This window comes from Electrophorus electricus, chromosome 22 (genome assembly GCF_041902795.1).
Source record: "Electrophorus electricus isolate QZ-2024a chromosome 22, ASM4190279v1, whole genome shotgun sequence".
Lineage (NCBI taxonomy): Eukaryota > Metazoa > Chordata > Actinopteri > Gymnotiformes > Gymnotidae > Electrophorus > Electrophorus electricus.
In genome coordinates, this window is record NC_137518.1 from 7,749,424 (window position 1) to 7,772,971 (window position 23,548).

Sequence of the window (23,548 nt, forward strand, 5' to 3'; positions counted from 1 at the left end):
TTCAGTTTCATTTTCATTTGTTAATTTTTTAAGTTAAAAAATGAATGCATCTTCATGTCAGGGTATTATTTCTTAACATTTTTTCCCTTCAGCAGTACCCTAACATTTCCTCCCTACCATTCTTTAAACTTATTAACTCCAGAGACTGAATGCAAAGACAAGAGAAGCACTAGAAGAAACTCTAACTGTTAAAAACATTTGGTGGTCACAATTCAAATTTCTGTATGTTGTGGAAAGTTATTCAAGCTGTTGTCCATCTGGCACGGGATTTAAATTTTTATCCAGTTCTATTCAGAATGTGTTCTTTTCAGAGCAATAAGTGGCAGCAGGCAATCAAGTGATAACTTTATTCTTTGAGATTTATTTAATTTCTTAGTAGCTTATAGTAGTGATTGGATCACTACTTTCTGACATATTTCCCAGGTCATTAAAAGCTAATGTGATTAAGCCTCTCTGGGGGGAAAAAAGTATCAGACTTATTTCAAATCTTCCATTCATAGGTAAGAATTGAGAAAGCTGTCTACATTCAGCTTTGCAAATTCTTAAATTAAAATTATAGCTAGAAACCTTGATGTCTTTATATCATAGCACAGAGACTGCACTTACAATTTTTTTTATTTTATTTTTTTTATTATTATTATTTATTTATTTTTTTCTGATGCTAATGCCAGTAAAATGGCTATGCTGGTGCTTTTATGATCATGGTGATGCATCTGACACTGGTGATCATAACATTCACTTAGACAGCAGGGGTGGGGCTATCTGGAATGGTCCTTAGCTATTTCAATTTATACTTGAATGGTAGAGGTTGTTTTATTGGTATTGGTAATTTTGAATCTAAGAATCATTGTCTAGTGGTGAGTCACAAGGATCCATTCTTGGACCCCTCCTGTTCAATCTCTATATGCTAAGACTAAGCCAAATCCTTAAAGACAGCTTCTCGTAGATTTACAAATGATATGCAATCTATTTAGCTCAAACACAGTTCTATTAATTCTGTCAGTGCCTAGAGCTAATGAACAACTGAATGAGAGGAATCTTTCTACAGCTAAACAAAGAAAAGAAAGATAATTATATTTTACAATAAAGAGCATAGACTTGAGCTCAGTGCTCATTTTGACACCAGAGCCGTAAATACTAAAGAATTCATAATAATAGATTCATATCTGAACTTCAGCAGTCACTTCAGATGAGTAACAAAGTCAGCCTTTTACCATCTAGTGGCTCATTATCATTTAAAGGAATAGGTACTCCGATTGTTTTGACAGGGTGAGAGGGTCATTAACTGAAGCATTCTTGTTGGTTACTGATCACTCATCCTAATTAACTCTTAAATTTGGTTGCATTATTTTTATCCCGGAGCAAACACCTTTTCACTCCTGATGATTGCATAATTGATATATTGCAAAGGCATGAAAGAAGCACCAAAGTTTTGTCAATTTTACCTGCCAGACTCTATATACTACTACAATTCACTATAAAATTTGATTAAATATGATGTGAAAAATGTGCACAAATTCAGGAATTCACACAGGGGAAACCACTGTATTGTACTCTAAACAACGGTATTGCATAGGACTTAAATCTTTGATCTACTTGAAGATACAAATCCAGTAGGCCTCTAAGATCACTAGAAATTGGTCAACTAGCATTTCTTTAAATTTGGCTTATTGTCTTTATCCCTTCAATGTATTTTCTTTTCTTTTTTTTTCACTTTAATTATTTTGTAACTTTTTGCAAAGTACTGAGGGGCTCGTGAGGTGTCCACCTGCATCTTTCTTAGCCTCTCCCTAAGTAAACTGGGCTGAATTTTGTTAAAAGCACTGGAAAAGGAACTTGATCCTCACAGTGTTATCAGTGTTATCCCGGTGTAAATTTGTCATTTGCAGGAGAAACATAAATGCTTCATCAACACCAACATAGTATCAGTAGACAAACTGTAGGGTATCCAGAGACTATCTACCATGGCCTAGATAGTCTAGAATTCTAGACTATCTACCATGGACTAGATAATCTAGAATCAGACTCTCCATGCTCTTCATTATGTGGGATGATGGTCATTAAGGGCCATTGGGGACACTTTCCTGGGCATTGGCACACTGCAGGATGTCTTCCAGAGTGTGGGAACTGCACCTTTCCTCATGCTCAGGTTGAGCCGATGCTATAATATTCCTCATTGAGGAATAGGCTAATGGCATCTGGCCTGAAAGAGTTCCCAGAATCTAAGTTTTTCTTCACCTGATCCGTCTTATGAGAACTATATTCACTTTTCATAGGCAACTGTGTTTAATGCTGTCTTTACTGCTAACCACTTTGTTCATGCCACTAAGTTAGATCCCTAACCATGTAGTAGTAGTAGTAGTAGTAGCAGTAAAAGGATCAAGATTACAATGGATCAAGATTACAAGACTGCTGACTGTATTTTGCCCTTTTTAAATGGACAGTACAGGTACAGAGTGATGTTTCTAACTAGTAATCTGCAGCAATAACTGAAACAAAAAAATCTCATAAGCTCTCGTGATCATGCTGACAGCAAGTTGTCATTATTATTTTGAGCACTATTTTAAAAATTGGGGATCCCCCAAACCTGTTTTATTCTTTCTAATGACTATATACCTTTGCCTAATTTGGTAGTCCTAACATCTGAATTGTAACTTTTTTTGTAATATGTTCCTCCTCCATTTGAGTTATCCTTTATGCCATGCAAAATTAGAGGTTTGCTGTTCATTGTTACTAACATGATCCACTGTGTTATCAGTGCTTGTAAAAGGATCTATGTCCTGACTAGAAATATATTTTGGACAGCTTTGGTTTGTTGCAGTCCTCCAGCCAAGAGTTCAACTTAGTATAGGATTTTAATGGGACATGAGAATCTATGTGTGCCACAGGGATGTTAACTCCAAACAGGACATAAGACATTTTGCTTTCATAACCCTTCCTTTGTCCTCACCTTTTCCTTTACCTGAGCTTGCAAAAGCTGTTTGTTCTCAGATATGACTTGGTGTTTAACCCCCCACCCCTCGATTTGGTCATGCAGTCGTGGTTTGAGTAATTGATTTCATTGACCCTTGATTCAATAAAAAAAACTTCGGATTCAATAGGTGAATGTCAGTATTCAATGGAAGAATGTCAGTACTCATTCTCTCTACACACCTTCCACAGGCAAGCTGAATCCCTGAACTTTTGCACACTCTGCATGTGGCCAGAATTTTAGTGGACCAGAGCCACTATTTAAGAAACATCATTGCAAGCTATCTCTTCCTCACTCACCCACAGCTCTTCACCCCCAACCCCAGTGTCCCAAACTCAGAATCACTCCACCATGAATTGTGCTACCTTTGAGCAAATTAAGGATTACATGAATTTATTCCATTATTCAGGTTGCTAGTCCAATCACTTCAGAGAAAGATGTGAATCATTTACAGGCTCACTTTATCCCAATGGTTCAAGTGGAGTCAACACTGTCTGTGCTAGTGTCTTGTAGCACGTTTCTAAAATGAAGGACACAGGTTTTGGCAAGCTTTATACCAGATATATTCACTGTGGCCTTGACCCATATTCATTCTCAAATTCTAGGTTTTTGGGAGCTCTAGATTTCTATATATCTACACAGTATTATGTGACTAGTGTTCAAAAGCTTTGCATGAGAATGAATTATTTTTAGTTAAGGAAGTAAACAAATTGTAGGTGCATGCTGCCAAAAATGGCAAAACTGCAGAAATGAAATTGCAAGATTGGTTTTGGTTACAGCTATTTCATATTTTTGCATGATAATTTACAAATACAATTAAAATTTCTAGCATAACAGTGAATGAAAAGTACTGACCATTGACCAATTATCAATGACTTCATAGATCATTAATGCCTTATTAGCAACACTAAAAAGTATTTATTGGAAAGAGTAGCCTTACTTTGTAACTTAATTAATGGATTGTTATTGTCTTCTTATCAGTCATAATTTTTATAATGGTGTCTTATTCTTTAAACATTGATATTGGCTTCGCAGTATCTGTTACTAGGTGAATCAAGGATAGTCAAGTGATTCTGGAACTGACTTTAGCACCCTTCTCTACATGTCACCCTGTTTATAAATTAGTGAGGGTTAAAGAAATGGACTTTAACCTACAAGATTATTTCAACTCCAGTCTGTGAGTTAAAGAATCTGGCACTATAGACTAAAAATTAAAGTGTAAATAACTTTGTTAGCTGAAGTAAGATGATTTATTTAATGGTGTGGATCTTCATTCACATCGAATCACACCAGGATCTTATCTCACATCTCCTTGCACTGCAACTGTGGCAACTGAGGAAAGGAAGGCTTGTTGTGGTTAATGTGGTTTTAATGTGGTCAGTAACTCTGTTCATAAATTCTTAGATTAGGCATAAACCGATACACCAGCCTTTATCATGAAAGCCATGCTAATACCCACAGCACTTTACCATCCAGAGAGAGTGAAAGACCGAACTCGTGGACAAAGATTAACCTAGACAAGAGTTCTCGGTACTGGTCATATTTCTTCACTGCGTACATATGTCCTCTTGGCTACACGCCAGTTTCAGTTAAAACTGTTCAGGATCTCCCAATACACAGTAAGGACTCTACAACAATCCACTGATTGATGCAATGGTTCTTTTTTAATTCCAAGCAAGTAAAGGCAGGCAGTGTTTTGACATAAATTACAAATTAAATGCTATCATGACATAGCATTTCAAAATATGCTATCAGTCTACATATTTTAGGCTTAACGTACCTTAAATTGAACGTGCTGCGGGCTACACTGGACTTGCCTACGTAAGCGTATTTAAAGATAAGGGTTTTTAACTGTACAACTGGCACATTACATTTTGAGTTGATAAAGTTAGCCTATATCGTGACATATCAGTTTATTGATTTTTTAAAGACATATAGTTCCGATGTATCGAATTACCAGTGTTATTTGTTGTCTTCTTGATCGTACTTGATTTTAACGTGAAACAGAAGCCTTAGTTTTGCACACCTAAATCAACCCCAGTTAATAAGATAGGCTCATTGTTGTCAGTGGTATTCTAATTCTTCCTGCATTTGTTATGTATAGATTTCCATTATATCGTATGAAGAGCAGTAGCAACATCCCACGTGCACCCAGGTTTGGGTTTGCCGAAAGTTTTCTTTTCTGATTGGACACACCCCTCCAAAGAGACCAAACCCCTTCTTATCACTCAGACCAGGGGGTGGGACAGTCCTGAATGTCTTTGGGCTAACATTGGTCAAGTTATGGCAAGCTTCCTGTATCTTGCGCAATCGGAAGACGCATTAACAGTGCATTATAAATACAGTCTTCGGCTCTGCAGAAGATGAGTTCGCTCTATACAAGATTGAGAGTTGTAGTCTGTAAAGCTTACATTAATGATGCTGCAGCAAGCTTTGAAAGTCTCCGGGAGGAGTGCATTACCTTTGATTAAATGTATAGAGAAGTGGGCTGACAGCATCAGCGAGACTTGCTCACAGAGGGATGTGCGAAAGGTGAAAACACTCGAGGAGATGCCAGGACCGTCGGCACTCGGATTCATTTGGGATCTTTTTGCCAAACGAGGATTGTCTCGCCTACATGAATTACACGTGAGCAAACCAGACAGTAACCAACATTTATGTCCGTACAAGGATATATCGTGATTTGATGTCTACACTTCAAAGGTTTGCAATAAACTACAAATATGTGAACAAATAATCCACATGAAAAAATAATATGGATTTTTGTTCTTAAAACTGTGGGAAATGCTTACTGTTAAAAAAAAAATCTAAATTCAAACAAATATTTTGTAACAAGGTCCTAGGACATAGTTACTATTCTGTATTAACTATGCTTTGTGTTGGTAGCCTGACCAGATTATATATGTAGACTGCATTGAGAACTTTTCTGTTGAAAAATGGTCAATTATCAATCAAGCCCTGAAGTTTGGCATGAAATCCCATGCAATATTTATCTCCATCATAATGTAAGTAACATAAATAAGTTGTCCACAGGGCAGGCTTACACATGAAGGGCTTGTAAATAAAAATTTGTGTGAAAATGCATGCAGTTATTATAAGAAGAGCTGAACTATATAATCTGCTTACTACCTTTTTATCACTTTTCTTTGTAATAACTTTATATCTTGACTCATTTCAAAGATGGAGGGCCGTAAACAGTATGGTCCCATCTGGAAGGCCAGTTTTGGACCCATCCTAACTGTTCATGTGGCAGATCCAGAACTTATAGCGGAAGTCCTGAGACAGGAGGGCAAATACCCCATACGTTCAGACCTTTCCTCCTGGAAGGACTATCGACAGCTCAGAGGACATGGTGTTGGACTCCTGACTGCGTGGGTACAGTTTCTGGATGATATGATGATACATATTTTATGCATACCTCATGTATGTTTTTACCTAGTTCCATGTATACTGTTGCCACTTTCTTTGTTCCTTCCTTTATGATCACTGACCTCAGTACAGTAGGATGAGTAAAAGTACTTGTATGGACCTAAACCATGTACTTTTGGTGCTGCTGTTGTCCTAAACATCCACTCCATTCATATGTAGCCAAGAAATACATGTGGAACTCACCTAACCATATTCAGACACCTGTTTAAAGAATATTTAGTTGAGGTACAAGTTTACTCACCATGTATGTCTGTTTGCTTCCATGTACTATTGCAGTGAGGGAGCAGAATGGCAGGGCGTGCGTAGTTTGCTGGGAAAACACATGTTGAAACCAAAAGCAGTAGAAGCATATGATGGCACCCTGAATGCTGTGGTGACAGACCTCATAGCCAAACTCCGCCTTCGCAAGCAGCAAAACCCCAATGGTGTCATCACTGACATCGCAGAAGAGTTTTACCGCTTTGGCCTGGAAGGTATTTTATATATGTATATGTGTGTGTGTGTGTGTGTGTGTGTGTGTGTGTGTGTGTGTGTGTGTGTGTGTGTGTGTGTGTGTGTGTGTGTGTGTGTGTGTGAAAAGTGGCCACACTGTACACATGTGGTTTCTGCACACGGAAAAGTCTAATCTTGGGCTAAAGATTTTTTTATTGTTCTATGGTAATTCTATGGTAACAACTTTCCTAAAAACAGCCTGAAGTGTTTAAAGGAAAAGGAACAGTATTAGAGCAAAGGGATGAGATATGGTCAGAGTGCTCTGAAACAGTATGTTTTTAGTTTCACTGCACATTAAATAAGTATTTCAAAATTTGTTCTGATATTTAAAAGAAATGAATAAAAAATGAAATCATATGTTCAGACTATTGATCCCAAATTTAAAGACAGACAGACATTGACCTTGTTTAAAACTATTAACCTTTCAATCTATTCCCAAGACGTTTGATCCCAATAAGATACACAGGAAGTAAAGATATATGTTCATTCATATGATGTCAGATGATGTTTCTGTCTCTCCCACTCTCTGGCATCAGGAATTTCCTCTGTGCTGTTTGAGTCCAGGATTGGCTGCTTAGAACCAGTAATCCCTGTGGAGACTGAGCGTTTCATCCAATCAATTAACACCATGTTTGTCATGACCCTTCTCACCATGGCGATGCCTACATGGCTTCACCGACTCTTCCCCAAACCCTGGGGCATCTTTTGTCAGTGCTGGGACTACATGTTTCAGTTTGGTAAGTAAGCACCTATAAAATAAACTATGATTCTAAATGTTCTAGTTTGAAATTTTAGTTTGCCTTATTTTCCAAAAAGTTAGATATCACCTCTGTAGTGAACTTTTAATATGTCGTTGAAATTCACAGTAAAAACATACAATGCCTTCATAAATGTCTTTTCTTAACTCTATGCTCTTATATTATGACTGCAAATTGAATCTTAATGCTGAAACGTGCAAATTAGCATTTTAAAACTCTCTTCCAACAATAAAGCAAAAGGCCATATAGATCAGCGTCTTAAAGAAGAAACAGACAAAATGGCTCGAGGAGAAGAAGTGGAGGGGCGTTATCTCACATATTTCCTTTCCCAGGCTGGAATGCCCATGAAGTCTGTGTACAGCAATGTGACAGAGCTGCTCCTTGCAGGAGTGGACACTGTAAGGCGAACCCATTATTTTCAATTCTAAACTGGGGTTTATAAATATTTAATGCTGGGACAGTTGCACAAGGCTTGTTTATTTTGCATGACATACAACAGCATCACTTGTTTATGACTGGAAAATGCAGGTGAGAAATCACCTTTAAAGAAATTGAAAAAAATAATCACAGTTTGGACCTAGAATATGACTGCAAGGTGGCCCAAATTTTTATTTTATATGGCTCTTTTCCAGATTTCTAGCACATTGTCCTGGTCCCTGTATGAACTCTCTCGACATCCTGATATCCAAACTTCACTTCGGACTGAGATTCTGAGGGTGCTAGAAGATCACAGACTTCCAACAGCAGCCGATGTAGCTGCTATGCCCTTACTAAAGGCTGTGGTGAAAGAGATCCACAGGTTAGCTATGTTGCTTTTTATATAAAATGTTTGGCTTTTTAGAATGAAATTAAAAATAAATAAAACAGCTCTCCTATTCATAAACTGTACATATGAATAATACACTTACTGAATAAGTCAAAATTAATTGCTGTGCAGAAACTTTGAGACAGTGCTTTGCTATATTTGTAATATGTGCAACTTGATCTCTTTAAAACAGGCTGTATCCTGCAATTCCAGGCAATGCCAGAGTCATTGCAGACCGAAATATTATAGTGGGAGGCTACATCATACCTAAAAATGTATGCATGTGGGGTTTTTTGTTGTTGTTTTTTTTTTGTTTTTTTTTTGTATGTATAAGTGTGCAAAGCTTTAGTTTTAAGCAATTACATAGAGCAATTCCCTTACTATGGAAAGAAAGACCCAATACTAGTGAAGCATGTCTTACAGTCCACATGAACCATACATTTGACAGTACTACCCACCTTTTGCAGACCCTCATCACTCTTTGCAATTACGCAACTTCACGGGATCCTGTCCAGTTCTCTGAGCCGGATGCCTTCCAGCCCCAGCGCTGGCTGAACCATGACAGAAAGCACCACCCATATGCCTGTCTACCCTTTGGGGTGGGCAAGCGCAGCTGTATTGGAAGCAGGATCGCTAAGTTGGAGATTTATCTGGCCCTTTGTCAGGTATGAGCTTGTGAAACTACAGAGTATGTATGTGGAATACAGAGGTGACGACACATCAGACATGGGACATATGAACATGCTTGATGACAGCAAGAGGACAGATGAATGTTTGCATTTGCAATATTTTCTCTTGTGCTAGTGCTACACAAATGCAATCTTTTAGCTAATCTCACTAGCTGTAAATGCATTTCTTCTCTTTGTTACCAGATTTTAATCCACTTCCATGTGAAGCCTGGCCCGAACACTGGAGTTGTTAGCCCTATGACCAGAACTCTTCTAGTTCCAGAGAGGGAAATCAACCTTCAGTTTATTGAGCACTGACTTCAAGTCTGATCACACAAGGACAGAATCGGACAGAGCTTTCTGCACACTGGAGCAGAGTGGAGCTCAAAATACAAGGGGAACTGAGAACCTACCACTATGATGGAATCAAAAAGGCCTTGTAGCAGGGGTTACTGACAACTGCTCTGAATGTATCAGTCATATTTGAATGGGCCAAGGACAAATTTAGAATGCTGTTCATAGTACATTTGTTTTTTTATATTGTTTAGTTTAAAATGTGCAAGCAGAGAAAAAGTGTAGTGGTCATCTTCAAACAGCAGTGCGTCTTTGTCCACTGGAAGGGGAGATTCACTGGAAGACTGAAATCCAGTGAACCAGTGTGATTCTCAGAGGTGCTAAAGGATAATCCTGTCTCAGTTACTCATGGTGATAATATGTTGTGGGGGGGGTTTTGGAGGGGGGGGGGGTGTTATAGGTTGTCACTGTAGATGTCGCTTTTGTTAGGTCTAAATTCAGAATTTATTTTTGAACATTTTACAGTTTTAGTCCAGTGTTTCAATAGCTTTTTTAAAAGAACCCGAGCTCTTTGCAATTATATGATTTGCTGCTCCCTACAGGTGTTATATTTGCATGTTCAATACTGGTGCTAAAAACAAAAAAAAAACTGTTTTTATTCCCAAAGGATGTGCTTTGTATATTGCATACAATATATATACAATCCAATATATATTCTATATATATTGCATACATTATATATTGTATATTGCTGTTTTGCATGTTAATTCACAAGTGTGCCAGATTAAATATTGAATTCTTAGGTTTGTCACCCAAACATTTGACAGAATTAAAATACCTTCAAATATATATATTCATATATACATGAAGTTTCAGTTAGGTTCAACCCAAAGCAGCTTGACTGGTGAGAACTTGACTGGTGACTGTGGGGATCTGACCCAAATTTTATTTGCTACATCTTGCTGTTCTTTCCTGTCTACTGTTAAAATATTAATATTTTAGAGAGTTGTTCTGTTGCAAAGCAAAGGTCTGCCTAATTATTCTCAGTTATTTTGAGAATCATTGCATGCTTCCACACTTTCAGGCTGTAGTGTATATAGGACAAATAATGCAATGATCTTTGTTTATAGATGTATTTTATCTATAAAGTCTGTTCATTATTTTCCCTCAAATTAAACTTTTATGAACACCTGTGGTCTCTGTTTGACTATCAATCGATATTAGAAATAAGGAATGAAATTCACTGCCTCATTAAATCGTTAACACAGTCACTACTACAACAAGGTAAGCAGACAATATAATCTATAATCAATTAAAAATAAAATGTTTACTGCCTGAATCTTGCTCAGTAATAATTGCCATCTTTCATTCACAATTCGTTTTCTTGCACCTTCAGTCTATAAATAGATCTAAATCTAAAAAATAGATACTTTTATCACGACAGAAAGAGATTTTAAATCTTATACGCAGTAGTGCAACAGATACTTAACGTAGCTGGTTAAACGAGCAGATTTTAAGACTTTTAACTTAACCAGCGAATTTGCACATTTCCGCTGCGCAGACGTCTCTTTACAAAGCAGCAAGTGGCGCCCTAGTTACACAACCACGTCAGAAAACCAAATACGGCGTATCCAGGCAGAACGACATACCACAAAGCATTTGTCTTGTTTAGCGTTCATTATTCTGTATTGGCGTGCAATAATTTTATTCCATATTGATTATGGGTTATTATGGATGGAGAATTAGGTGACGTGTTCCCCGTTGAAGATGATTTATTTGAAGATAGTTTCTCTATGGATTCTACCTATAATTTTTTTGGTCATGAATTTACAATTAATCAATCGTTCAATGCAAGTCTTGGGGTGGCTGCTTCAGTATGGGACGCTGTAAGTTCAGATAAGATTCCCTCGTAGCTTTAATCCTAATTAGGATGCACTATCATTTTAATTCAGATTTAACGTACTGTGCAAAACAGTTTAGAATAGCCGGAAGAAATTTTCACTGCTGGATGGACAGAATTGGTGATAAATATATACTAAAATATACCTAAATATACGTAAACATGTAATGTAATTAGCGGTCACTTGAAACGTACCAATGACTCCTAGAAGCGTCCTAGAGGTTTTATAATTATTCAAAATAAAATGCTGTCAGTTGCACATTTTAGGACATATCAGTATTTCATATTCAGATCTCATGATGCCACACCACCTTAAAACTATATCAACACTTTGCAGTGTGCGGCCAAGCTGCCGCTGATGTTTATAAATCTGACAGCGCAACGGAGTCACAACAGCATGGGCATCACCTGATGGCAAGCCTTGTTTACCGACAACTTGTCAATGTAAAAGTTCCAATGAAGCCTTTACAGTTCATTATATGTGTTGCCTAAAAAAAGAAAATACAATCTAAATTTAAAGAAGACTGGAAGTATGAGAAATATAATTATGTAGCAGTTATTATACTAACTACTATTTAGTATGATGTATTGATTGTGTTTTTGAACGAGTGGATTTAAATCCTCAACTCTACTGAGGTCATACATCCAAAACACCACACTATGTAAGGCAGGTGTGCACATTAAAATGTATCAAAAACACAAAAAGTAGACAATATAAAGTTAATTGGATATGTTTAGGGGAAGACTAAGGAGAAGGATCTTAGGTCTCTGCAAAAGTTGTGATCAGTTATTTGTTATCTCCTATTTTCAGTAGTCATGCAACAAATCTTATTTTACCCCATGTCTTTATTTTCATAGGCAATCCACTTGTGCAATTTCTTTGAGAAAACATCTCTGGAATTAAGTGGAAAATGAATAATTGAGTTGGGAGCAGGAACTGGTTTTGTTAGCATACTGGCTGCAAGATTAGGTACATTTTATTATTAATTTTTTGTCATAAATACCTAAAGTATATATTTGTTGAATTAGTTTAACAGAGGAAAATAATAAGTATAGTTTAAAAAATGTTTCTTACTTAGGGGCCTGTGTGACGATTACAGATCTTCCTCTTGCTATTCCACAAGCAGTCCGAAATATTGAAGTCAATGCTCCTTCAGCTGGGTGGCCCTCAGAAGCACCCAGTGTGCTGCCGCTGTCATGGGGACAGGACCAGGAAAACTTTTCCTCTGACTGGGACTTGGTATTGGGGACTGATATTATCTACTTACCTGAAACATTTCCCCTTCTTTTGGACACACTGGTACACTTGTGCAAGAATGGGGCTGTAGTATACCTCTCCTCAAAAATGCGCAGGGAACACAGCACTGAGGACTTCTATGACAAATGGCTGCCACAGAAGATCAAGGTGGAGCTTGTGCAAAGAGAACCAGAGAACAATATCAACATATATAGAGCAGCCCTCATATGTGATGTATAATAAATGAGCTTGTTTTGTTGACTGTAGGATTTAATTGAGCAAATTTATAAAAATAATGAACACCAGAAATGCACTGCTGTCAATGAGTAGTCCCATAAAGAGTTTAAAAAGTAGTTATTTTCTGTAATAATGGCTTATAAGTATTTAGTGGTTTTGTGGACTCACAGCTTGTTATGACTGAGTCTAGGCTTTGAACCAAAAGATTATGGAGGTGTATTTGGTGGATGTATTAATGTTAACTGAATGACAGTACAAATGGTTAAACTGGTGGTAAGTGGAGTGAAATGAATAGAACAGAGGCACAAATAAATGGTGCAGTGTATTGTGAATTAAAGTGGAAAGGGGAACACTACCAGTGATGACGGTGGGTTGGCCAGTGCTGAAAACAGCAAACATTCCTGCTAACTATATATTTACAGCCACTGACCTACCTACCCAAAATAAAAATATAAACAACAAAAAAAGATGCTTCCCTGATTTCCTACACATAAACACATAGAAAGCCCACTCCCAACACAAACAGCAATGAACCCTACTCCTGGTGTGCTACTATATACTATTTACAAACTACAAATTCAGCATAAGTACCAAAAAGGAACTGCAAGCAAAGTAGTATCACAGGGAGTCATAACAAAACAGCAAACACAGTGAGTCAAAATACCAGTGAGCTTTAGGCTAGATAACTGAGCATTTTTTGGGTACTTTTATTGTCCTATGGTGATGACACAGAATAATACTTGGAGTCACAGTCATGGCTGCATCCCTGGACTGGTCCACGGAGCGAAATCCAAGGAAGCCAAAACCAAAATGGGTGAAAGGAGACTGAAGTTGCAAAACCTAATGAACACGATCAGCAAAGAGGGAAGAAAACAGCCACAAATACACACAGTGGGATGTATAAAACTACCATTACTTCAAAGGTGATTTTAGAATTTGGTTCAATTTTATGATATAATTGGCTAGAATGAGTGAGGTGAAAGGCACATTCAGACGCAGAAGGCAGTAATTGCCACCACATCTCAGATTTGCAATTTTTTGATTCTTGATTTGTGTTTGCAACAAGCTTTATCATTCTGTTTTGGATTACCTTGTAATTAAGGCTTTTTTGTTCATGTCATTGAGATGTTTCAAAGATAGATTGATTTAATACATGTTAATAGTTGATATTTGCTAGTTTTCACATTTAGCAGTGGTTCCATCTGACTCAACAACAGATCCTTATCTTTTGGTAAATGTTATTTGTTTAATTCATGTTAAGTAGATATGTATTTAGCTTTACATAGTTTTAAAATAACACAAATAAGAATTTGCCAATCAGCTTACTTGATATGTTTTAAACTGTCTGTCTTTAGATATCTGCAATATTTTCATATGTAGACATGCTTTTGACAACATATAATTACATTACAACATATCATTATCTGCTGGATGATTTTGGATGATGTTGATTTAAAATAAACCTCAACCTGGTTAAGGAAATCAGTGCAGTCTTTATTTCTTAATCTAATTTTATTGATTTTACTTGAAGTGAAATGTAGTTTATGTATGAGAATGTAATAAAATGTCAAATTATCCATATGTTCTCCTAAAATCCTTTTGACTATCGCCCCAAAACTTTAATTTCCATCTCTGAACAATTGATCACAATTTTCATTTCCATCTTTGAAGACAAATAATAAAATATTGTTATTTGTTATTGTGTTAAAATATTTAAAATTCTGGAATCTAAATTGGAATCCACTGACATCTGGAATCTAAAGCTTGTTTTGGTTGTTTTCTCCAGTACAAGTACTGTATTCCTTAATTTGTCATTATTCTATGCCTGTCAATTTTTAATCCCATAACCTCATTGTCTCATGGTTTAGTAGTCACTAAGGCTTGCTTTGGTGAGGCAATAATAGACCTTCAAAGCCTGCTGAGTTCCACATTTAAGATGGGCTGAAGTGTATTTGTGCCTCTAACTGCTGTGTCATGTTTGTCTCTTGTAATTATGTATCCCTACAGAGTTGTTTAATTTAGGATAGGACAGAGAGCAATCAATTAGAAAACTCAGAGTTATTTGTTGGAATGGTGTTTTTATAAGATTTACTGCCTTGAAGTGAAAGCAGATGGGCCTTTAAAGATAACAAAGAGCAAGAATTAGAAAGGGATGGGGAAGAGTCAGGAAACATTGGGATGACCTCAAAAACATACTCCTCTTGGCATTAAATTTGCACAGGATGACACTCACCATGATTAGGTCACTCTATTTAAAGGTAAATAATTTCTGAAAAAAAAGATTATAGGTTTGTGGTGTAGTTTAATTTATATGATGTATGATAAGTAACATCTGCAAAAAGTAAGCCTGATACACTGCCTGGCCAAAAAAAAGGTCACAAACTCTAATATTTCGTTAGACAGCCTTTAGCTTTGATTACGGCATGGCATCGTTTCCACAAGCTTCTGCAATGCCACAACATTTATTTCTGTCCAAAGTTGCATTAATTTTTCCCCATGGTCTTGTATTGATGATGGGAGATTTGAACCACTGCGTAAAGTCTTCTCCAGCACATCCCAAAGATTCTCAGTGGGGATCAGTTCTGGACTCTGTGGTGGCCAATCCATTTGTGAAAATGATGTCTCATGCTCCCTGAACCACTCTTTCACAATTTGAGCCCAATGAATCCTGGCATTGTCATCTTACTATATACCCATGCCATCAGGCAAGAATGAATCCATTGATGGAATAACCTGGTCATTCAGTATATTCAGTAAGCTGACTTCATTCTTTTGGCACATAATGTTGCTGAACCTAGACCTGACCAACTGCAGCAATCCCAGATCATAGCACTGCCCCCACAGGCTTTTACGGTAGGCACTAGGCATGATGGGTGCATCACTTTATGACCTGTCATAGTACACTGAATTGACCACTTTAAGCAGATTTACTCTACATGCCTACTTAATGGACTGCCATATATTTGAGTCATTTGTAAGTAGTTATCTCTTAGTTTTACATTATACTCTGAAGTCAGCTGGTTAACTGTACCAGAATTTATTGGCCTCTTTCACATAGATGTCATGCAGTACCGCTAAAAAAGTTTGTAGTCAGATGAGATTAAGGTTGAACTCTTTGTGAAATTACTGTGGAAAAAAATGAAATTGAGGGACCAATAAATTACAAGTTAACAGGAAATTCTACAGCAGAATACCCATGTGTCTTTCTGTGATCTAAAATCCTCAAACAGTTGCAACACAAGATTTTCAAGACAAGAATAAACATAACATTTAGACTGTTTCAAACAGGAGAAGCTTTAGATTTTTATGCAAGACACCCCAAAAGAAATGGATGAGAATACCTCTAATCATAGTGCAGGATTGATCCTCAGCTACAGAAAGAATCTGGTTGGGGTCATTGCCTAAAAGTGTGGATTCAAATATTTAAATCATTTTTTTCAAAATATTGCTATAAAATGTAGTGTGAAATGTTTGTTAAATATTTTTTACTCCAAACGTTATACTAGCTTTTTTTTTACAGCTGTATAAATTAGATTCTCATGCATTAAAAGTTAAAATCACTGTAAATGTGAACACAAAAGTAACCACAGCACAAATGTGGACACAAGCGTAACCAGAACAATAAGCCTAATTACATGTTTATGCAATAAACATTTTAAAATTAATTTCACTTTTGAGATGGTAATGTAGTATAAAGAAATGAGTTTTTCCAAATCAGTAACAGTAGATAAAAATAATATCTGGGGCAAAAAGTAATTAAATTTTGGTAAACTTTATTAGTTTTGTGCAAGAAAAAAATACAATAATACAATTTCCTCTTCCTTCCTTTTGTACATATGCTAACATGACACCTTCTGCATAGTGGCCAATGTCCGAATCTGACTGTCTAAGTTGGATGGATGAACCAAACCTTTGTACAAAACCAGGATTCAGAACCAGTAGAACTTTAACAGACTATAAACTGGACCAACATAGCTTCATCCTCATTATACTGCTGAGAGTCAACTGTAACCCCAGTAACTGAATGTATATGCAGGTCATCAGAGGGGGACATTACAAATAGGAAGACAGAAAGTCTTAATGGAGAGACATAAAGAAAGGAGAGAAAGAGTGGGCCTAATACTGACAGATGATTGGGCAAATACATGGCAAAGTAGTAACAGTAATCAGGAGATGGGGCTTGGGCAGATCGCTATGACCACTGTCTTTCCAAGCAGAAATATCTTGAGACAAAAATGTACAGTGCATACCAGACAGTGAGATGACATCACAGCTGACAAGCAAATTAGTGAGTACAGAGGTTAATCAAAGGCCAACAGCAAATATATCAGCACCATATAAACATGATGGATTTCAAATTGACACCAGAAAGAGGATTCAGCTGGAGATGTGGAAATCACAATGGCCTTACATCTCAGTGAAACAGTATTTCTTATATTTCAAAGGGAAACATGGTCCTAGGTTCATCTTTCAGCTAACCACCAAGCTATATACTGCCACCGCCATACAGCAATACAGAAAAATCAAGTGATGAATCACTCTTCTTAATATCTTATCAGAATATTGGCAAAACCATACAACTTTTAAGAATACTGACAAAGCCCATCAGCATTCAACAGTCAATACTAAAGTATCAAGAGGCTGCTACACAACGACTACAATCACATCAGTTTTTTGAGAAAAGTCAGTTGAAAGGGAGAAAATAAATTCAAGAACTAGTTAGCAGACAGAGTTGAATCTGGAGGTATTGGGAGAAAAAACAATGTGAATTGTTAAGGCACATCAGAGTAGATCATGCAACTAATGGACACACAAGGGAAAGTCTAAAACAGATTGCTGAGCAAAGTTTAATAGATTACGAGCAAGAGCTTGCTCCAAGAGAAGGTCTGCAAAAAGACATTCATTGGTAGAAGTTAAAATAAGGTACAGAAAAATAAACTTCCTTGATCTAACTAGCAAAAAAGAATGATCCTTATGTAATCTCTAAAACCATGACAGCAACTACACTGACTAAGAGCTTGGTGGTAGCACACAACCAAAACATGGTAAAGTTTCCCTTATGGAATAAACCCAACTGCTCAGAGGGTGTTTGGAGGAAAGAAAATGGGTAGGATAATAGCAATGTGGGTTGAGATAAACAAGCAGTGTATGGAGAACCAAAGAAATCCACAGTGGGTAATAATGTGATCAGAGACAAGTGCAAAGGTTTATTGATCATAGATGCATCCTGTGTTGTCAACTGGATTTATCTTTTCTCCTGAAAAGGAACATGTCCAATATGTTTTTTAACATCCAATTGATACATGTGACTATATTTCTGATTCTATGGAGCAACACCTTAAGAACAATGACCACAAAGATTCTAATATAACAGGCACAATAGAGAAAAGTGTTGTTTCAAATAATGCACAGGAAATTCACACAGAGATTGCAGAGCAACACAGTGATGATTTAATGGACAGATGTTTACAACACATTTCTATGGACTTGAGGAAGGAAACAAATAAGGAACCAAGGAAAATATCAAATGACAATGAAAACAAGGTGATCCGAGAAATCAAATCTCTCAAGGAAAGAGTAGAGAAGATTTTTGGAATTATATTTCAGAATTCCACCAACACAGGAAACACAAAGGATGAACTGTCTCAAACTACTCAGACAGAAACAATGTCCAATGGAGATCTTCAAAAGAACCAGACAGCTCCACTAAAGCTAAAGTAATACATTTAGATGAATCACAAAGTCAGTTAAATGAAGTGGGTTCATATGAAAATACTAGAACCTTAAAAGCTAAAATACTGAAGGAAAACCAAAAAAAGAAAGGAAAATCAAACCTTTGTGGCAAAATGAATTTCTACCTCCAGTCCCTAAATTGACTTTCATAGATGCAGTAAACACATTTATACAACATGAGGTCATATCATTGGAGAGCACTAAAGAATCATATAGAATCTGTTCCCAAACCTCTATGGTAGCCACATAGAAAGTGCAAGTGATTCATTTGGCCAAGAAAGTAAATCCCTGGAGGGTAACCTTTGTCCACCACTCCATGGTACTTCAGTGGAAAACACTAGAGAATTGATTGGTCAAGAAGGTAATAAAGTTATCTCAATTCCATTTTTTTCCTCAAACAATAAGTAAAAAAGAGTTCGTTTGTCAGTCACTTCCTCATCATTTGGATGAGTCATCTTTATGGGTACAATTGCATAATGTGACTTATCAAATCTCCAAGTTTGAACATCAAGGTGAGTTCTCTACCTCCCTAATCAGATACAGACTTCAATCCAACATCTCTTTCTCTTTCTTTTTCCTTCCTTCTCCTGCTGCATAACCTCCACATTCCCTTTGTCTCCTCTAAATCTAGTTCTTACTCACTCAAGACCTCCTGACAGATCATCTCAGAGCAGTATTGATGGTGACATCTCTTCTTCCACTTCATCCACATCACTGCAGTACATCAAGGATAACCAGTATTCGAGATCATTATGGGATACAGTGAACCGCATTCATAAACAGACTACTTCTGATTCATAAACGGAGGAGGAATAAGGTGCTGAATTTTGGGAAAAAACAGAAAACACAAATACAGAAAATGATTTGACTTATTTGAGTGACAACACCGATCTACAACCACAGGAATCAGCCCTGGAAGAGAGGTCAGCTTACGATGATAGTAGCCCATTAAATGTACTAGATGGCATTACTAGAGAAAGCATCACATTACAAGATGAGGGAGCTATGGTACTGAGGATAGCTTTGCTGCATAAGCAGAGAAATGAAATTAAAGACATAGGACAGACTGAAGATGATACATTATCAAACAGCAGTCTGGGTATTCGTGACTCCAAAGAGTGACGGCAATGTGAAGAATTTGGAAAGTGACAAAAAAGAGAACAATGAGAAATCAAATGAATTTGTTTAGAGTAAAGGAAAGGTTAAAAGCACAACAAAAGAGCTGGATTCACCTGCAGCTTTATCATGAGAAGGAGATTGTCAAGCTTCCAGGCTTTAAAAGATAATCAAAACAAAAAACAAAAAAACATGCAGATTGATGGTGTTAGGACTGAGACAGCATCTAGTGAAATGGAATGGTCAGTGATGATTGCTTTTGGATCAGTAAATAGTCAGAACAATACTCTATGATTGCTTTTCACTGGAGAATGGAAATGCTCCCAGTAATGTTACAGCAGAGGGCAGTGATTATGAAAGTGTTTAAAATACTGCATGTGTTGATGTGCAATGGGCCGCAAATTGGACAAAAATGAGCAACCAAGTAAAGCAATGTTCATTAAAGACTGGATAGGATATAACTTTGTGAAATATATAATCATTTGCTGTGGAGGTGAATTGCTTACACAGAAATGACAGCTTATGTAAAACTTGTAAAACTCCAGCTAAGTACTACAGTAATACACAAGTAATTTCTCCACATAGATAAATTTATGCTGTTTGCATTTTGAAGCCATAGCGCATTCATGTAAATTTATTGGGGATTTTCCACGTATTTATCTACCCTCAGTTACCTAAATTAGGGTTTAACCTAAATGCTGGCAGCAGAGATTGTATACTTTACAGGGATTTGTTTTTGGCAATCTTTAAAACTATAACTGGTTCTCTCTGGTTAGTCAGTATTTATGCATTTTCATTATGTAAAAAAGAGACATTAATTCAAGGAAACACATGGCTGATTAGGGATACTTCAGCAGTGGAACACAAGGGGGAGTGTGTTATCCTGAATCTTATTCGGTTGTGATCATCAAAACACAACCAGAATAAATTTATTACAAAAATACAGAAATTAGCCAAACACTTGCAGTAAAAAAGGGAATAAGATAGATTTATTCACAATGGGGAATTCCAAAAATGCAGTCAAAACACTGGCACAGGTCAATAATGAGATAAAAGACACATGGTACCAACAGGGAAAACAATAATGTAGTTTGGAAATGAGCCTAGGTCTAGAAACTGAAACAATCCAAAGGACAAACAGTACCAGGAGGGAAAAGACAAAAGACAGAGTTGAGTAACAAAACATTTCAAAACACAGGAAAGGTAGATAATAAAAATTTGTTTTTAATTAATTAAAAAAAAACACCCAGCATGCATGGACAAAACTTCACAAACAACAGCTTGGAACAGGATGGTATATACATGGAGACCTAGATTTTGGTGTCTCACGGGATTCTGGGAAGTGCAGTCCATGAATGAGTCCATTGACTCTATAGAGCCAGCAGGTGAAACAGAGTGAGGATTAAGAGGGTCAGCAGGAAGTGTGACTCTTATGTATCTGGTAAAGAAACAAAATAAATAAAAGAACCCAAAAAATGCAATATTAAATATGTTTAATACTGGCTATTCTTTCCAACAAATTTGCACAACAAATAACTTGTTGCTATCCCACTGTAACAAGTGTCTGCATAACAATATAAAAGGTGGTTTATATATTATGCACAAAACAACTAAGGGTGGGGTGCAAAAAGCTTTTCTTTACTTGGTAAAGCGTCAGCAGGCTGATACAGTTTTGGTGTGAAAAACCTGTGTTGTTATCATGAATATCAGCATGATTAGAATGATTCTCGGTCAGAATTATTGTTGTATAAAAACCAATTAGTCACACATTACAATTAAACATATATTGTAATGAAGCTAAACAAATTATATTGTAATATATAGAAATACAGAATGTATAATACTATTTACATTTATGGCATTTGACAGATGCTCTTATCCAGAGCCACTTAGTGGTGCTTTGTCATTTACTCATACAATACATCCTAGCCAGTACAGTAGGTTAGAGTCCAATAATACCAATGTTAGTCAACATAGGAGCAGAATCAATGGTCATTTAAATATTCCACAAAAAGTTGGGTCTTCAGTCTGCGTTTGAAGACTGCGATTGACTCTGATCTCTGGACAGCAAGCAGAAGTTCCTTCCACCATCTCACCTACATGGTATTTGAGAAACAGATTGATAACTTGAAAGAGAGACAGAAAGAGGGATATATTATGAGGGAGGGACCAGCAGAGATGAGCAGATGAATAAATTTACCAAGCGTAACATTATTTATCACTTTGGATTTTTTTGGCTTTTTGGCTTGAGCACCTAAGTTTCTTGTGCCCTCTGTCCAAGAGGCATCACATGAATGACCTTTGCATAGACTTCTTGTTTTTTGCTATTATTAGAAAACAACTTGGAACACTGATATAGGAAAAACAATACTGACAGTTGGACAGTGTTCACATGAAAGTTGCATCACAGAGCTCAAATAGCACGTTGAGGGTTAGCTATAGAAAATGTGAACTTCAACAGTGACAATGGCAGGAGAGATATCTGGCTATTAGCAAAAGACAGTGAACATTCTAAATTCATGCATTTTGTTCATTTTATTCATGTACAAACTTTAAATGTGGGTTTTAGATTTATTATTTTTATTTATACACAATTTATTTTCTTTTTGTATTTCATAATGTACACTTATAAAGTAATTTTTTAGAAATGTTTTAGGAATTTACACTTATATTTTAATGTTCAGGCAAGGTAAGCATAAAAAACACTGATGTAGCTTTGTAGTTCACTGACTCATTCTGTGGAAAAAATCTGTTACTGTTATTGATACATTATCATAAAAGAAGAACCAGAAAACACCTTTTTTTGCTAGAGGAAAATGCTCTTTATTCAAAGTGCAGCCTTAACGGGCTTCATAAAGACTAACGACAAGCAGAAAGAAGTTGAACTTAACTGAGATAATGGGGCAGAAACACACCACGATCAAGCAACCAAACTGGCCGTAAGGTGCCCTTTCCTCAGATGCGACATCAACCTTCCTATCTCGTGGCCATGTCCTCGGCGCAAGAATGCCTCAACAGTCCCTTTGGCATCTTGGTACGACGAAGTCTTTCTTTTAGGTTGCTGGTACACAGTAAGCTTGTGCCTATAGACTCCACCTAGACCGTAAATTCACCCAGGTGCTCCTTCATGAATCAGGGGCCCTACCATGGTGATGGGAGCTTGGGGCAGCATGCCTTTCTGTGGCATGGGTTGTACAGCCACACTCACATCCCTGGTAAGAGTGACTGTCCTTGGCAGCATGAGTCATAGGTTTGTTTTTGGCAAGGACTTATGTTGCCTCTGTGGCTTTGGTGAGCTGGTGGCAGAGCTATTTGGTATTTGCCTACATGTGCTGTCCGCCTCTGACCCTACCAGACAGCTGAACACAAGCTCAGTGGGTATCCTGAGGTCATGGCCAAACAGGAACGGGTGACAAGTCCCAGTCATGCTGCTATTGCGTGGTGATAAACTGTGGTGAGTGGTGGGCATCCAGATGAAGTACTCCAGAAGGACATTGCTCATTTTTAAATATATTCCTAATTACTAATTAACTAAGAGAGACACAATTAAACTGAACCAACACATGCACACTATTCCACTATTGTACAACTACGTTACTAAATAAAGTCTTCTGGGAGTCCTCAGCATGGTCCTTTCTGCTCTCCTACTGGCCCATTCCCCATGTCCTACAAAATATGTACTACAAAATGCCTGGAACCCCAGTTATTGAACTACATTGAGAGCTATCCGGCTTGGCCAGTCTTTTGCATACAGCAGAATAAACACGTATGGCAGTAGACCTATTAATAAATAATTCCTTAAGACAAGTATATTCCAAAGTAGGGTGCTGAATGCCATTTTAATCACATGCCAAATTTGTGCGTTTTACCTAGGCCTAGAAATATCCTGTTTTGCCTTTTGTGCAACT

At 37.0% G+C, this 23,548-nt stretch overlaps 2 protein-coding genes across 2 annotated transcripts; both read left to right on the forward strand.

Moving 5' to 3' along the window:
- Positions 1-5,345: 5,345 nt before the first annotated feature.
- cyp27b1 (cytochrome P450, family 27, subfamily B, polypeptide 1) lies at positions 5,346-9,809 on the forward strand. The gene is made up of 9 exons (XM_027002041.3): positions 5,346-5,599; positions 6,152-6,342; positions 6,677-6,873; positions 7,429-7,629; positions 7,885-8,048; positions 8,283-8,449; positions 8,649-8,730; positions 8,923-9,120; positions 9,328-9,809. Exons 1-9 carry the CDS (start codon positions 5,387-5,389, stop codon positions 9,439-9,441), a joined length of 1,527 nt encoding a protein of 508 aa, XP_026857842.2. The 5' UTR covers positions 5,346-5,386; the 3' UTR covers positions 9,442-9,809.
- A 1,232-nt stretch (positions 9,810-11,041) lies between these two features.
- Positions 11,042-14,248, forward strand: LOC113572446 (EEF1A lysine methyltransferase 3). The gene is given in 3 exon segments (XM_027002032.3): positions 11,042-11,303; positions 12,176-12,287; positions 12,397-14,248. Coding segments are annotated over 3 exon segments (666 nt in total). The 5' UTR covers positions 11,042-11,147; the 3' UTR covers positions 12,795-14,248.
- The last annotated feature ends 9,300 nt before the right edge of the window (positions 14,249-23,548 follow it).

What these genes read in the sequence shown, in the direction of transcription:
- cyp27b1 (XM_027002041.3), top strand. Translation starts at nt 5,387, where the DNA reads ATGATGCTGCAGCAAGCTTTGAAAGTCTCCGGGAGGAGTGCATTACCT. An exon ending in CTCGCCTACATGAATTACAC is followed by an intron (nt 5,600 to 6,151) that starts GTGAGCAAACCA and finishes CTCATTTCAAAG; the next exon opens with ATGGAGGGCCGTAAACAGTA. An exon ending in GGACTACATGTTTCAGTTTG is followed by an intron (nt 7,630 to 7,884) that starts GTAAGTAAGCAC and finishes CCAACAATAAAG; the next exon opens with CAAAAGGCCATATAGATCAG.